The sequence below is a fragment of the Triturus cristatus genome, chromosome 5_1, assembly GCF_964204655.1.
Source record: "Triturus cristatus chromosome 5_1, aTriCri1.1, whole genome shotgun sequence".
Taxonomy (NCBI): Eukaryota; Metazoa; Chordata; class Amphibia; order Caudata; family Salamandridae; genus Triturus; species Triturus cristatus.
Genome location: NC_140587.1, coordinates 761,715,201 through 761,732,301, shown reverse-complemented (window position 1 = coordinate 761,732,301; position 17,101 = coordinate 761,715,201). Strand labels below are relative to the sequence as shown.

Sequence of the window (17,101 nt, the reverse complement as noted above, 5' to 3'; positions counted from 1 at the left end):
CTTTCGGTCAGGTATCCGGTTACTTACTGAATGTTACAAAAACTCAAATATTATGTACTGATAATTTTGTACTCAATGATGATAGAGTGTTAAAAGAAGTCACATATCTGGGTATTAGGGTAAGATCATCGATGCTGGAACTTGTTGATGCTAATTGGAATGCGCTATTACGTAATATTAAGGCATCATTAGATAAATGGGCTCGTCTACAACTCACTTTAATAGGTAGATGCAACATCATCAAAATGAATGTATTACCGAAGGTTTTATATTTGTTTAGGTCAATACCATTGGAAGTGACAGGGTCCCAACTTCAGCATTTACAATCTACATGTGCTAAATTTCTTTGGGCCCCCGGCAAACCTAGACGTGCTACCAGACTTATGACACTACCAGTTGAACGAGGTGGTTTAGCCATTCCTGATTTTGTCTTATATTATTATGTATGCTTTTTGTTAAAGATGCGTATTCTATTGACGGGGGAGGATATCGTAAATAGGACAGAGGCCCCCTCGATCTTTCAGATGTTATTAGGGTCGGAGGCACGACAATGTCTGTTCAAACAAATTGATGGCAGTTTCTTTAAGCGAACTAGGTTTAAAGTTTTGGAGTCAGCTTTTAAAGTATGGAAAAGAATTTGTAAATGATGCTCAATAGAGAAATTATCTCAATATACCCCTATGGACGCTATAAAAATTCTTCCCCCAATTTTTTGGGACAGGGTAGCACTTACCTGGAGGAAGAAAGGTATCTTTCAATTAGGGGATTTTTTTTTTATTTCTGGTGGACCCCTTATGTCTTATGAAGAATTAGCTAGACAATTTAACTTGTCAAAATCTCAATTTTTCAAATTTCTTCAAATCAGAGACTTCATAAACCGGAGAAATGTAACTGCTGTATCTAACATAGTAGTTGAGGCTGTTAGGCGACAGGAGAAGATTGGTGTGTTATACAGGATATCGTTATCTTACAGAGCAGATGATTTAGGAAAACAATACAAAATGGTCTACGATATTGGGGGAAGAAAACATATGTATAGAGTACGCTATTATGAGATATAAGGAAGCGTTACTCTCAGCAAATTTAAACGTACAGTTCTTTAAAACTGCCTTTAACTTGTATTATACACCTGCACGTATGTCCAAATGGGGGGGAGGGTATGATGGCAAATGTTTTCGGTGTGGGGTAGATATAGCAGATAGTCTGCATGTTTTTTTTAGTTGTGTCAAACTATCAACTTATATTACGGGGATTGAGAAATTTATGTCTAAGTTAATGAAGGCTAATTTGCTTATCACTCCCACTATGATGCTTTTGGGAATTGGATCAGGACTTGTGAAGGAGACTCCATTGTATAAACATTGGCATCTTATTTTTATCGCTATGACGGTCGCTCGGCTGTGTACTGCGGCTGAGTGGCTACAACCTGAGCCTCCTCTTTTTGAACGTTGGCGGGCAAAAATGTATCATTTATTTCAGTTGGAGTGGAGCCTACTCTGTTAAGGGGCTAAGAAACGTAATATTGGACTCAGTATCTGGGGTGTATTTAGTGATCATATGAGCTTATAAATTGTATAAAGTGCAATATATTTTGTTTCATATCTGTGTTACTGTGGTACAAAAATAAATAAATAAAAAAAAATAAAAAAAGACTCACTGTCCAGATGCAAAGCACATCATCTATAAATCTCTTCCAGAGACAGATGTTATTCTGGAGGGGATTAGATGGATGATTGATGTAATTAGCTTCAAACTGGCGCACATAAATGCAGGCCAGACTGGGGCAAAAGTTGCCCCCATCAAAGCACCGGACACTTGAAGGTACTGCTGTTCTTTATAGGCAAAAAAGTTTCTTGAAAGGGCTATCTCCACGCATTGTAGGACAAACGATTGTGGAGTTTCATAAAACCACTCACATTCCCCCAGTGCCCGCGCCGCTGCCACCAATGTGGCTTCCTGGGGTATGCTTGTGTACAACGACTCAATATCAATCGTAACCAAAAATTGTTGATCAGGGTCATACTCCAGTGTATTCAGGATAATCAAGACATCCGTAGTATCTTGAATATATGAAGTATTCCAAGTAACCTCAATATTTCTGCATCTTAATCACTGGTGTTCATTACTACTTACTAAGTAAGTGTGCCAATATATGACTCTCTGTTTTCGTAACTCTATGGTTTCATAAATGTTTATGTGAGAGACTGAATACATTTCTCACTGATGCTGTTAGGGTCTTATGGGGAGGTCTTTTTGAGTGATTTTGTCAGCAATAGCAATAGCGCTTGCTGTTGTGTGAGCATAAAACATGGAGGCCAATGAAATCATTTTTACTGACATACTCATTATTGTGCGTATAGTTGTCATAGCGTACCTCAACATTGCTTTTACTGTTTTTGACATTGTTATGAGTGCATAGTTTATGCCGTACATCGATATTCTGTTTACAGGTATTGCTGCTGTTGGGTCTGCACATTTCATGGTGCACAGTGACCTGGTATTCACTGGAGTTACCCATGGTGTCGGACTAGTGAAATGCTCAATGATGCTGTGCTTTAATAGTGTCTCAAATTCTTACTCAATAGAACAGCCTCTTGTAAATTAAATGCAATTTAACAATGTAATTGAGCAACAGGACGGATGTCCTCATTTATGTGAAGTTGCAATTTCATTGTCTTAAGTCTTTCTAGTCCATGAAACAAGGATGGAAACTGATTCACTATCACATGACAGGCATTGGCATTGTAATTTACAGAAATCAACCCCATGTCATCAGCAGTGCTGAAACTGAGCAAACATTCTCTTGATGAAATGCCTGACAGTAAATGAATTAAACTGAACTTTCGTCTTTTTATGCATCACAGTTGCTATAAATGACCCTTGACTTTGCAGTGTCAAAGTGAGCACTATGGTTTTCGAATGGGTTAAACAGGTCAATGTCTATGATAAAATGTATGGAGTACCCACACAGTTTCTGTGTCATCTTCGGACAGTGTCCAAATGAATTTTGCAACTTCACTTGTTGACCTAGGTTCAACAACATTTTTCCTTGCAAGACGCCAATCCTACATATGCATGTTGCCCAACCATCACATTGACATTGCACACCCACCTTCCATTCTGTCACTTGACAATGACACTGTCACTTGACAACGATGGTGACAAACTTTCAGGTGAAGAACTTGACAACAGTCAATGTGAGAAGTTGGCCTGGTATATGCTGTGCACTAGTTATAGTGGGCACCTTGCACCAGTCCAAACAACCCCTTAGTGATGATCGGCTAAAGACAACCTTTATTGAAAGCTATCCTAGTGGAAGTTATGGAGAGCAGCCTTCAGGCTAAGTCTTGAAGGAATGTAAAGCAGCTTGTTTTACCAGTCTATAATCTCTTGAATGACCAAATGAAAGGGAACCACACCAGGTATATATATAAAATATATGTATTAATTATTAAACATACCCTGCGAGTCTCTTGAGTCTATGAGGCTAGAGGTCAAAACACATAAGTTACACTTCAAATATTACAGTAAAATAGCACAAATACACATCAGGCCCTAGGGGCGAGCCAAACCATATACTAAAATAGTGGTATAAGAACCACGACTCAACTAGACACAAGGCCTGGAGCCTGTAGAATCGCTGGGAGCCCAAGGAACCACCCACGGTAGTGACACAGGGGACCCAAGATTAGGGACACTTAGAAATGGACTAGGACCAAACCCTTTTGGACTTAGACAGTTCTAGGGTCAATACCCTCAGGAGCAACAGAGTACACGAGTTACCTCACACAGGGAAGCCGGGTGCATAGGTTTCAAATGGTGTCGGGTCTCGTCATCGTTTTCAATGGGAGCTGGCGAATAAGTGCTGCTGCCGGGAAGATGCGAAGTGTCCGAAGAGATCCAAGCCTGGATCGAAGATGAGAAGAACCTGAAAGCAGAGGAGACAGAGTATGGGTCACTTGCCAGTGACCAGGGGCACGATATACGAATGCCCACCGATGCCTGGTGTTTCAGGTGCAGAAGGTGAAGCTTGACTCTTCAGCCACGAGGACAAGGAGGTGTCAAGGATGACCAGGAGCTGGATTTCAGCTGTCCCACAAAGGATGTCGAGTGCAGCAGTGTCAGTGCCCAGATTGGACACAACAAGCCTTGGCAACAGCAACCCACGCAGAAAGGAGAAAAATGCTTTGGTGTAGACCAGCACGGTCTGAGGGACTCCTCCAGCAAGCAGGAGTGAGGGCACGTCTGGAGCAACCAAGGAAGCCCAAAGAAAGTCAGAGTTACCTTCACAGGGACCCACCAGTCGACGGACCAGGGATTGCGAAGGGACCTCAAGAGGAATCACAAAATGTCAGTCCACGGGTCACTCGGGGTGACTAGCCTGACAATCTTTGGTGGATTCTCTGCTCGGGGTGTGGGCTACAAGTAACCCAATGCACAGCCTCAGGGGATGTCGAGAAGCTGATGTACTTGCAAATGTGCACGGTGACCAGGAGTTCCGGTTCCATGTTACTCAAGAGGGCTGTGGGTCTCAGCTTTGCTGGGGACTTGGGTCGGCCTCTGAGAAGTCTGGAAATTCTCTTCCTGGGCTACAGGTACTTCGGAGTCTGTCAGGAGCTGCAGAGATGCAGACTGGCAAATGCTTTGTTGGTGCCTGCCAAGCAGGGGAGTCACTCCTTGACCCCAAGGGAGATTTCTTCAGTCCCCTAATCTTGAGTAGAGCGTCGAAGTTCCAGGATTCAGTTGCAGAGTTTTGTCCAGGGATATCTATTGTCCTGTTGCCAGGGGTTTCTTACTTATACCTAAGAAAGGGGTTGGACTAACTCAGGGGACCCACCTATGGGAGGGTTTGGAAAGAGGGGTGGCTACACCCATTTCCTTTGTCCAGTTTCGCACCAGAGCAGGGGCCTGTAGCCCCTGCAACCGGTTTGAGCTGGACTATGCACAGGGACACCAAATGTGCCCCCAGTGCAGACTTCAAAGCACTCTTGGAGTGCTCCCACCCAGCCCCAATACACTAAAGCCTGTCTGGGAGGTGGTTACACCTCCCTGTGACAGGAAACCTATTGTCCAGGCCTCCACTGCCAGAGTTTTGGTCAGAAGCAGGAGGCCAGACTCGTGTCTGTGGCTGCAACATCCATTTTGTGATGCCAGGGCTCCGTTAAACTGGTACCAGGCACACCGGTGCTGTCATGTCTCTCTCTCTGAAGGGTGGGATAATATTCCCACACCAGTTATTGGTGTGGGGGTATGATTCCAAGGAGTTTGACACCAAATACGACATGTTTCTGTGCAGCCAGTCCAAAGTTAGCATTAACCATTTTAGTTATAATGCACTTAAGAGTATATGGTCAGGCTGCACTACTGAAAGCCCCGGAGGATAGATTCCGAAGGCTGCAGAGGGGCTCAGCTCATGCCTGGGCACCCTCTCTCATATAACCAAGCACCCTGCCTTCAGGATTGATAAGGCCTGTCATAGGGGTGACTGACAGGTTTCTATGTGCAGTGAGAGGTGAGATATAGTGAACCTATATCTCAGTAAGGGGTGCATGCACCACCATACCCAGGCTGCAGTAGCAGACCTGTGGTGTCATTTTGGAGGTCTGTCCAGGGGTGGCATAATACATGCTTCAGCCCCTGGTAGGCCTCTGGGGTACCTATGCCCTGGGTACATAGTATACCATATACTAGGGACTTATAAGGGCACCTCAGAATCCAATCTGTTGTGTACAAAGGTACTAGGAATCAATTTATAAGAGAAAGCAGATCGGCTGGGGACCTGAATAGCAGGTTCCCAGCCAAACTAAGTCAAAAACCATCAAAACACCAGGAAAAAAGTGGGGGAAACCAGGTAGTAAGATTCCACCTTCCTACATAACACCCCCAAATGAAAGGAGATAAGGCTAACCTTGGCCAGTTGAGCCTTTATTGACCAAGTGGCCATATAAGTAAGTACCTGCACTAGCATGGTTACCCCCTATCTTATGGTCCACTAAGCTACCACTCACCCTAAGGGTATGAGAGGATCTCCACCATGGGGAATTACTACCTGTAGTATGTGTTGGTAAAGTAAAAGGCTGGTGAGGTGTCTGAGTAGGGAAGTGAGGCCCTAATAAAGTTGGTCTCAGCTTCCTCGGATCACTGGTCACCACATATGCCTCTCTTTCCATGATTGAGTTGCACTTTGCTCTAAGGGTCAACCTTTGGCTGCCTACAGCTGAGGTTGGGTCCCTTTGGGTGGAACACTGGAGGGACATGGCAGGTTTGGAACCTTTTGATCTCAGGTTTGCCCTTGCCCAACAGAGTCCTTCTAGGGGAGGTCCTTACACAAAGGTATGGGGGATCCCTCAGTGGGTTGAGGAATTTTCACCTGGCTAGGGCTACTAAACTGGGTGCCCCTAACTTGCCGATGGGGGGGGGGGTTCCTCAGGACAGTGGGCTCTGTGGGGTCCACTGACCTCCCTGACCTCTGCAGCCCTGGGCTGACTGAGGCAGAGTAGAGAGGGGCAGGTTACCTACTCCAGACTGGGTACCACCTTGGAAGTGTCCCCTGCCATCTGAGGTGTTGCCAGGACAGGCCTGACTACCTCTGGGGCAGTTCCTTCACTAAGGGTAATATCAGTTCCCTGAGGAGACTGACCCTTACCTATAGTCTGGGGGAAAGAAGACTTTTCTTCAACCCTTGTGCTCTCTTGTGGAGGAGAGTGGTTCATTATTTTAGGCTCCATATCTTCAAAATTTCCCTGGGGTTGGGCTGTGGCCATCACAGCCCCACCAACTCTCTCAGGGAGGCCTAACATTCTTAAGTCGGCCTGGTATTCAACTTCAGCCTAGGCTGAAATCTCCATTTCATTGCCCAACAGGCAATCTACAGGCAAGTTTGGGGACAGTGCGACTCTCTTTGGGCCACTGACCCCTCCCCAGCTGAGATTGACTATGGCCATGGGATGATCTGTCCTGATACCATCTATGTTGGTCGCCTGGTACTTGAACTCAGGTAAAAGCTGTTGAGGGGGGACTAGTTTCCCAGCCACCATGGTGACACTAGTCCCTGTGTCCCTGAATCCCAAAGCTTTTTGACCATTGATTAAGGAATCCTGTCTGTACCTGCCCAAAGCATTGGGATCCATGGTAAAAGTGGCAAATCCCATGCCACCATCACAGACTAAGGAGGCTTGTGAGGGGGACCTGTCTAAACTAGGGCCCACCTCTGTTCCCCATGAGAATGCACCTAACTTTTTGGGTGCAACACTACCGCCTGAGGGGTTACTACTAGTAGTACCAGGAGGGGTGGTAGTATTGGTTGGAGGAACATTTTCTTTATTGCCCACCCTGGGGCAACTGGGATCAGTTTTCCAGTGGCCAGGCTTTTTACAAACATGGCAATATGGTTTATTTTCAGGGGAGGAAGGAGTTTGGGACCCACCCCCAGGGGAGGACTTTTGGGTTCCTGTAGAGGGCTTGTCTTTAGATTTATCCCCACCTTTCTCTTGGGACTTGGTAGAATCTTTCTTCTGGTCACCACCCTGATTTTTAGGCCTTACCCTGGTTCTGATCCATTTGTCTGCCTTCTTTCCCAGTTCTTGGTGAGAGATCAGATCAGAGTCCACCAGGTACTGGTGTAAAAGCTGGATTTGACAATTATTAAGGATCTGCTCCCTCATACTCAAATTGTACAATCCTACTAAGTAATGCACCTCACTGCCATGTGTCCAACCTTCCAGAGCCTTAGTAGCACAATCTACAAAGTCAACCCAGTCTTGAGTCTGAGTCTTTTGGGTGTCTCTGAACTTCAACCTATACTGTTCAGTGGTTAGACAAAACCCATCAATCAGAGCACTCTTCACGACCTTGTAATTGTCAGCATCCTCTTCTCTGACAGTGAGGAGCTTATCTCTGCCTTTGTCTTCAAAGGAGAGCCACAAGATTGCTGCCAACTGCTCCTGGGGGACACTTTGAACTTTACAGGCCCTTTCCAGTGCAGTAATCCATTTGTGGATGTCATCCCACTTCTAGCTCTGTAGAGCTCTAGGGAGTACCCTTACTAGGGCTATCTGCTGCTTTTTTATCTTAAGCTGGGCTTCCTCATACTTCAGCAGTCTCTCTCTCCTCTCCTGGGAGGTTTCCCTCCAATGGACAGAGATAGAGGTCCCTATGGATGAACTAGAATGGTTAGACTCCACTGAGGGAGATCTGTACCTTGTAGGCCCACCACCAACTCCTCCAGGAGGGACAAAGAGAGGACCATTGTGGCCCTCCACCTCATCATCCAGGGGAGCTGGGTTTTCCTAATCAAGATCATTGTCATCTGCCTGGCCAGCATTAGAGGTCTGGTCAGAGGGAATTTCACCCCTACATCCTTCCTCATCTGCTGCCCCACCCACTCTGCCTACCCCTTAAGACCCTATAGGTCTTCTGAGATCATCCAGCCTGAGTACCTCTATGAGGCGTTGGGTGGTTGGACTTTTGCCTGTCTTCAGTCTCCTAGTACTGCATAATGCCCTCAATTCCAAGAATGGGAGGTTATCATACTTGGAGGGAAGAAGCCCATTGGCTTCTGGCAGGGACCCACTGGTTCCTGCCCTTGAAGACATTACTAGTGAGGTGTGGTGTATGCACTACCTACTCTAGTGTGGCCTACTAAACTCTCTTGAGTTGTAGAAAGGGTGTGGTAAGCCCTTGACACACAACTCTAAGTTCAGTAGAACTTACTGTATTCTAAAGCTTGTATTATATGTACCTGAGGTGCCTTTAGTGGTTTTCAGTTAGTCAATTCAATTGAGATTATCTGGTAAAACAATAGCAAGCTCGAATCCCACATGCTGCACACCAATGTGAGAAGTTGGCCTGGTATATGCTGTCCACTAGTTACAGTGGGCACCTTGCACAAGTCCAAACAACCCCTTATTGATGATAGGTTAAAGACAACCTTTATTGAAAGCTATCCTAGTGGTAGCTATGGAGAGCAGCCTTCAGGCTAAGTCTTGAAGGAATGTAAAGCAGCTTGTTTTACCAGTCTATAATCTCTTGAAGGACCAAATGAAAGGGAATCACACCAGGTATATATAAAATATATGTATTTATTACTAAACACACCCTGCCAGTCTCTTTATGAGGCTAGAGGTCAAAACACATAAGTTACACTTCAAATATTACAGTAAAATAGCACAAATACACGTCAGGCCCTAGGGGGCGAGCCAAACCATATACTAAAATAGTGGTATAAGAACCACAACTTAACTAGACACAAGGCCTAGAGCCTGTAGAATCGCTGGGACCCCAAGGAACCACCCAAGGTAGTGACACAGGGGACCCACGGGGGCCGTGTGCAGTGTGAGAACACAGCCACGAGCTCCTGTTAGCTTCTATGGGGAAAGTTGCAGTTAGATTTTTAAAGATTAGGGACACTTAGAAATTGACTAAGACCAAACCCTTTTGGACTTAGTTCTAGGGTCAACACCCTCGGGAGCACTGGAATACTCAAGTTACCTCACCCAGGGAAGCATAGGTGTCAAATGGTGTTGGGTCGCCTCGTCGTTTTCAATGGGAGCTGGCAAAGAAGTGCTGCTGCCGGGAAGATGTGAAGTGTCCAAAGAGATCCAAGCCTGGATCAAAGATGAGCAGAACCTGACAGCAGAGGAGACAGAGTCTGGGTCACTTGCCAGTGACCAGGGGCATGATAGACGAATGCCCACCGATGTCGGGTGTTTCAGGTGAAGAAGGTGAAGCTTGACTCTTCAGCCACTAGGACCAGGAGGCATCGAGGACAAAAACGAGCTGGATTTGAGCTGTCCCATGAAGGATGTCGAGTGCTGCAGCGTCAGTGCCTGGATTGGACACAACAAGCCTTGGCAACAGCAACCCATGCAGAAAGGAGAAAAATGCTTCGGTGCAGACCAGCACGGTCTGAGGGACTCCTCCAGAGAAGAGGAGTGAGGGCACGTCTGGAGCAACCAGGGAAGCCCAAAGAAAGTCAGAGTTACCTTCACCGGGACCCACCAGTCGACGGACCAGAGATCACGAAGGGACCTCGAGAGGAATCACAAAATGGCGGCCCACGTGTCACTCGAGGTGACTAGGCCGAACATTTTTGGTGGATTCCCTGCTTGGGGTGTGGGCTACAAGTCAATGCACAGCCTCAGGGGACGTTGAGAAGCTGATGCACTTGCAAATGTGCACGTGACCAGGAGTTTTGGTTCCATGTTACTCACGAGGGATGCGTGTCTCAGCTTTGCTGGGAACTCGGGTCAGCCTCTGAGAAGTCTGGAAATCCTCTTCCTGAGCTGCAGGTACTTCCGAGTCCGTCGGGAGCTCAGAAATGCAGACCGGCAAATACTTTGTTGATGACTGCCAAGCAGGGGAGTCACTCCTTGACCCCAAGGGATATTTCTTCAGTCCTCTAATCTTGAGTAGAGCATCGAAGTTCCAGGATTCAGTTGCAGAGTTTCGTCCAGATATATCTATCATCCTGTTGCCAGGGGTTCCTTACTCATACTTAAGAAAGGGGTTGGACTTACTCAGGGGACCCACCTATGGGAGGGTTTGGAAAGAGGGGGCTACACCCATTTCCTTTGTCCAGTTTTGTGCTGGAGCAGGGGCTGGTAGGCCCTACAACCGGTTTGAGCTGGACTATGCACAGGGACACCAAATGGGCCCCCAGTGCAGACTTCAAAGCACTCTTGGAGTGCTCCCACCCAGCCCCAATACACTTAAGCTTGTCTGGGAGGTGGTTACACCTCCCTGTGACAGGAAACCTATTGTCCAGGCCTCCCCTACCGGAGTTTTGGTCAGCAGCAGGAGGCCAGACTCATGTCTGTGGCTGCAGCATCCATTTTGTGATGCCAGGGCTCTATTAAACTGGTACCGGGTATATCGGTGCTGTCATGTCTCTCCCTCTAGAAGGGTGGGATCATATTACCACACCAGTTATTGATGTGGGGGTATGATACCAAGGTGTTTGACACCAAACACGACATGTTTCCGTGCAGTCAGTCCAAAGTTAGCATTAACCGTTTTAGTTATAATGCACTTGAGTATATGGTCAGGCCGCACTACTGAAAACCCCGGAGGATAGATTCCGAAGGCTGCAGAGGGGTTCAGCTCATGCCTGGGCACCCTCTCACATATAACCAAGAAACCTGCCTTCAGGATTGATAAGGCCTGCCATAGGTGTGACTGAAAGGTTTCTATGTGCAGTGAGAGGTGAGATATAGTGAACCTATATCTCAGTAAGGGGTGCATGCACCACCTTACCCAGGCTGCAGTAGCAGACCTGTGGTGTCATTTTGGAGGGCTTTCCAGGGGTGGCATAATACATGCTTCAGCCCCTGGTAGGCCTCTGGGGTAACTATGCCCTGGGTACATAGTATATCATATACTAGGGACTTATAAGGGCACCTCAGAATCCAATCTGTTGTGTAACTAAGATACTAGGAATCAATTTATAAGAGAAAGTGGATAGACCTGAATAGCAGATTTCCAGCCAAACTAAGTCAAAAACCATCAAAACACCAGAAAAAAGTGGGGGCAACCATGTAGTCAGATTCCACCTTCCTACAATCAACATCATTCAGTTTCTACTTGCCTCAACTGATGGTGCTGCTTGACATTGTGGCTTTGGTTGGAATGTCTCTGGAACTTTCTGGCATCTGTTTTGTTTTCTCAAGGTGACACACTTGATCTCACCTCCATTTTGTTTTCTCAACATGATGCACTTGATCTTTCCCTCCCTTTGCAGACAGTTAAACAATACTAGTGCTATTTCCCACATCCTTTGCATAACGGTCCAATGTCGGGACATTAACCTTAATGTGGAAAGGAAAATCCACATCGAAAACCCAACTTTTTTTTCTTTGGTGACATTACTTTCTGACCTTCCATCTTGTATTTTGGCTTACTTTTCACACTTAAGGCTGACTCCTTTTGGCGTGTTCCAACCTCCATGTTAGGTGCTTGCCTGTCAGCTTTTTCTTCCGCTCTGGCAGCCACGAGGACTCACTCCAAGCTGAGTGTCTCTTTCAGCATTTGATGTCTGAAGGAATCGGAGAGATAATTGTCTAACACTCTGAAATGCATGGCCTCTCCATCATTGAACTAGTTGAACTTGCAATGCTTTATGAGTAAATCAAGCCTTTCTACAAACTGATCTATCATTTCACCAGTTTTCTGCCTTTCCTGACTAAAAATGGACCTTACATTGTATACATTCTATATTCGATTGAACTTGGTGTTTAACACCTCTTTGATTTGATGGTATGTCACTTCATCACCTTGTGGTAGTTTCTTTATCACTTCATTTACTCCATCACCTACTAAATTCTTAACATATTTAACATATTTAATGATCTTTTTGTCATTTGCTTCTTCCAGCACATCAATTAAATCTTCTAAGGTTTTTATCCAGGCGGTCCATCTGTCGCCAATATTTTGCTTTTTGGTGGTATCGAAGGGAGGCTGTGGTTTTAGGAATGTGGCAGCATCATAACATGTGGAACTTTCTGCTGTTGGGACCATAGATCACTCTGCAACATCTGCTGCCCACTAGTAACAGCACCTTTTTCAAGCACTAGTCAGATGCTGACACTTGGGTTGTCGGGCCCGCTCTCCGGCTGTGATGTGCTATCTTCTTCCTTGGCGGGGAGTAGCAGCATTGTTTCTTACATGGGTTCTTCACCCTACACACCTCTTTGCATTATACCTGGCTTTAGCCTTTCTTTGCGTCAGAAATGTTTCTGCTCTTAGCACTTTCTTGCACTTGACTATCACAGACTTTAGCGATTCTTTGTACCTGGTTGTCGTAATATATCTATGACAGCTCTGCTTTAGAATGTGGTGTGGTATCTCTTGTCTTGAGTTTACCAGCAAATTTTTAGCCAGCGACAAACAAACTTTCATAAGGCCTTCACTTTCTTCACAGGCCTTGCAATAGCTGGAGTGGCAATTTGACTTCGCATACACCAACTGTCGATTTCACATCTACTGAGGAGCATGTGGCATGCTCTCCCGCATCTACAGACATTGATCCCCTGAGACATCACGCCGTAACCTACGGCTAAAGGCCATCGCGCCCACAGAGCACACTCCCGTGGCTCTTTTTCTGATTCAACAATTGATGCATTACACTAAATTCCTAACTTTACATTGCGACCTCTACCTCCACCACTCCCATTGAGGACATTCCCGCTACCCTTACTCACCGATGTATAAATCCACATAATTTAAGGCACCTATAATTCAGGCATGCTTATTTAATGTCCAGATGATCCACACATTTGTCTCCTGGATCGAAACGCCGTTGACACCCTAAAACACCTCATATATACACTATGATATTACTATTTGTCATGTAGAGGTGTTCCTTGCGATTTGTTTACCTATAACTGTGAATTTTTCTCCTGAGAACAAACCGTGAGCGTTGCCTGAGCCTTGCTTAAATGTTTGCCAGACTATATGTTTTCTTTGTTTTTAATTTTCTGTAGTGGAATGCAGGCTTGTGTCCCACTCTCAGTATATTGTCTTGTACATATCTCCAAGAATTGCTGAAAAATTAAACATTGAACCTCTGTCCGGTTGGACACGTTTAACTAATACAGCACTGACTGGGTCTGTATTTATCAGTTTTGTTCACCCTTTCCTAGGGACCATTGTTGCTTAGGATAACTGATTCCCAAGGTCCCAGGCAGACTTTATTTGGGTCCCCCTTGTTGTTTAAAAAGATGATCTCCGAGAGAGCACGCTCGTTCTTCAGGTTAACAGGTTTACGTAATCCCCTATCTTGTCACCAGTTGTAGTGTCCTCCTGAGCCTGGGAACATGCAACTGATCACGCCACACATGGAGCTTGGTATTACACATCTCCTCAATGTGTAACTGTTAACTGAACATTCTACATCACGAATTCTATCACCCACAAACCATGCTTTTACATCACTGTTCTACTGAGTCCGTTAGGAACCAAAAGGGCCCCATCAACTCTAGCTCACAAGGTACTGCAGGCTTGATTCACAAAGTTAAACTTGCACTTTTCTGTAAATTCACTTTTTTTTGCTTAATTTACTTAGTAGCATCTTTATGATTGTGGAGTCTTGGCACATAAAAAGATAGGACAGTCCTATCTTTTTATGTGTGGAGACTCCACAGTCATAAAGATACTACTGATACAATACCAAACAATCATAAACATACACAAAAGTGTGAGTTTACCTTTGTAAACTAGGTCCTATAGCTTTGCTAATACATTTGCGTTCAGTTTTGTTAATGGTCACACTTCTCCAAAAATGAGCTTTTGCTACGGCCTGTACCAAATTTTATTATGCTGCATTAGACAAAATGCTATTCCCCACGCAGCATGCCTTTTTAAATCCCCTTTTGCAACAACTATTATCAGCGAGTAAACTTCATTGAATGTTTTCTGTTGCAGAACAGGTTTGCTTTTGCGGTGCCATTAGTTTTCAATTTATACCAACATATTAGCATGTCTTTGCATTTGATATGTTCAGTTAATTGTTTGTCTTCTATATATAGGTGTCCTACAGAGTCCTCCAAAGAACAGATGAAGTGAGCAAGAAAGCAATGTTGCAGATATGCACAACATGGATACTTGCATTTCTTCTATCTGCTCCAGCAATTTTCTTCTGGGACATTTTAGCTGGATATAGTGATGTGCCAGAGGGAATCTGCGTTTATGAATACAGCAATGCTTGGCATTACTTAATCAGCACTACAGTACTGGATTTTTGTGTGCCGTTCCTTAGTATTGCATATTTTAATTTGAGCATCTATTGGAACATCAGAAAACGTAGTATAAAACGAAGGAAAACTTTACTAATGGATGTAAGCAATAAAATGGCCGTTGTTTCCTTCACACAAGAAAGTGATTGGTCGCCGCAGGATAAGACACTACCAAATATGGCTGCACAACAGTCCAGCCATTCGAACGTTCACAACAAATCGTTTCTTATCAGGAAATTAAAACTTTTTAACAAAACAGTCTCCAAACAAAACAATGCTTCAGAAATGACTCCAGGAACCAGTGACAATCATTCAGCCCTTGCGCAGCAACTGAAGCTGAAAAAAGATAAGCAGGTGGCAAAGTCTCTCGCAGTCATTGTGGGTGTGTATTTTCTGTGTTGGCTTCCGTTCATTCTGACTTTTCTCATACAGGCGAGCTGTTCTTTACCTTGCGTTCCAACGGTTGTGATTGACATGTCATGGTGGCTCCTGTGGGTGAATTCCTTTCTTAATCCCATTTTGTATCCTCTTTGTCACAAGAAGTTCAGGACAGCTTTCAAGAAACTTCTATGTCGTGTAGTCTGAGTCTTAAAACATCAACAGTGCCACCTAGTGCCACAGTAACCGGCTGAACCAGAAATGTGTTCATTTATGTATTGATTGATGAGGACATTTTATAGGATGCTGCATGTTGACTGTTGTATTCTTATGATCTCTGTAGACGTGAAGAGCCTGTGCATTGCGATACGACAGAACGAAAGTTTTGAGTCTGCTTGAAAATGACTGGTCTCAACTCTGAGACTCTTCCATCGCAACTCCCAGTCTTAATTGTTCAAATGTGGGTCAAACTTGTTGTCTGTGGTTGAAAAGCAAGGGGTGATCCATCCCAGGGTTAATACAGACACTGTGCTCCACCCTGTGAGACTTCTAAATATGACGCCACATTCCTTGGTATCACAGGCTGCCAAGACTTGGAAGAGTAGAGAATATAGTTCTTGTTTTCATCCAAGGACACAAGTACTTCTTAGAGGAGAGTGGCCAGGTTGGTTAGGGTGTCTGTTGAGGGCCTAAACATGGACTAATAATCATGAAGATTTCGGTTTACCTCCACATACTCTTGAAGCTGCGTTGAGGCTTTTTTGTGATGAGGGATCAGCTGATATGAGCACAGTATCTTCAAGTCGACTGCTTTCTTAATGAGAGTTGTTATATTTGCATTTGCAATGTGGCTGGTTGTAACTTCAAGTTGAAATCAGGAGTTCCTCAAGGAAGTCTGACCCCTTTCAAGCAGTGGGAGAAATAGTTCCACACGTGTGGCTTAACAGCTGTGCATAGACACATTGTGCACTTTCGTACACACTTTATCTGTTTAGTTATTCATGAAGATGGTAAAAAATGCCACATGTGGGAGTGGGATGTTAGGTTGGAAGGTTTAAAGTGTTCAATTGTTGGGGATGCTGGAATTGTTGGAATTCTTTATCTTGAAGATGTTATATGTAAAGAGGGGAGGTCCTGTCAGTGCTGACAGGATGACCATGTGGTGTTTTTAGGTCTTCATCGTTTGTCAACTACTTGACCCCACTTGGTGATTGAGCGCTTCGGTCACAAGCATTTCTATGCTTTTTGTCTTGAAATTTGTGTAATTGAAGGATCGTAGAATGCATGCCAATAATATAGGGGCATATGCATCAACATTAGCATTTGCGATTCCTTATTTGCGAAAAATAAGGAATCGCTAATAAGGAATAGCAAAAGGCTATGCATGTAGGAATCGCTATTCAAATAGCGATTCCTTAACATTCCTTATTACCGAATCGGTAATACCGAATCGGTAATAAGGAATACCTACCCATTCATTCCTATGGGCTTGGAGGCCCATAGGAATGAATGTAAAGCCATTCTGTATTAGCGATTCGGTATTACCGAATCGCTAATAGCTGGAGCACTTACAAGGGTGCCAGGGTGTCAAAAGGACACCCTGTTGCACCCCTGAAAATGATATGTGCACATATGTTGCACACACACATGCTCTAAGGGCATGTGTGTGCGCAACATGACACTTTGAAAAATGCACAAAAGTGCATTTTTCAAAGTTTTTGCAAATTACCATGCAGTTCATCTTCATGGTAATTTGCTCCCCTTATTAGCGAAATCGCTAATTTTTTAACTTTGATGCATTGCATTTAAGGAATCTCACTTTGGGATTCCTTAAATGCAAGAGCTATTTAAGGAATCGGTATTTAAGGAATCCCTATTTAAAGAATCGCTATTTAAGGATTCCTTAAATACCGATTTCTGCTTTTGGGTTGATGCATTGGGATTGGGTATTTTTTACTTAATGCCGGGAGCTAATAGAGAATCGGTATTTTACC

At 44.6% G+C, this 17,101-nt stretch overlaps 1 protein-coding gene across 1 annotated transcript in view; it reads left to right on the top strand.

The window, feature by feature from the left end:
- The window catches only part of LOC146831438 (histamine H3 receptor-like), a 160,819-nt gene extending 145,313 nt beyond the window's left edge, over positions 1–15,506 (top strand). The window contains exons 3-4 of the mRNA XM_085603908.1: positions 14,523–15,111; positions 15,451–15,506. Of these exons, the coding sequence (XP_085460034.1) occupies positions 14,523–15,111; positions 15,451–15,506 (645 nt within the window). The remainder of the gene's footprint in view (positions 1–14,522; positions 15,112–15,450) is intronic.
- Positions 15,507–17,101: the final 1,595 nt, after the last annotated feature.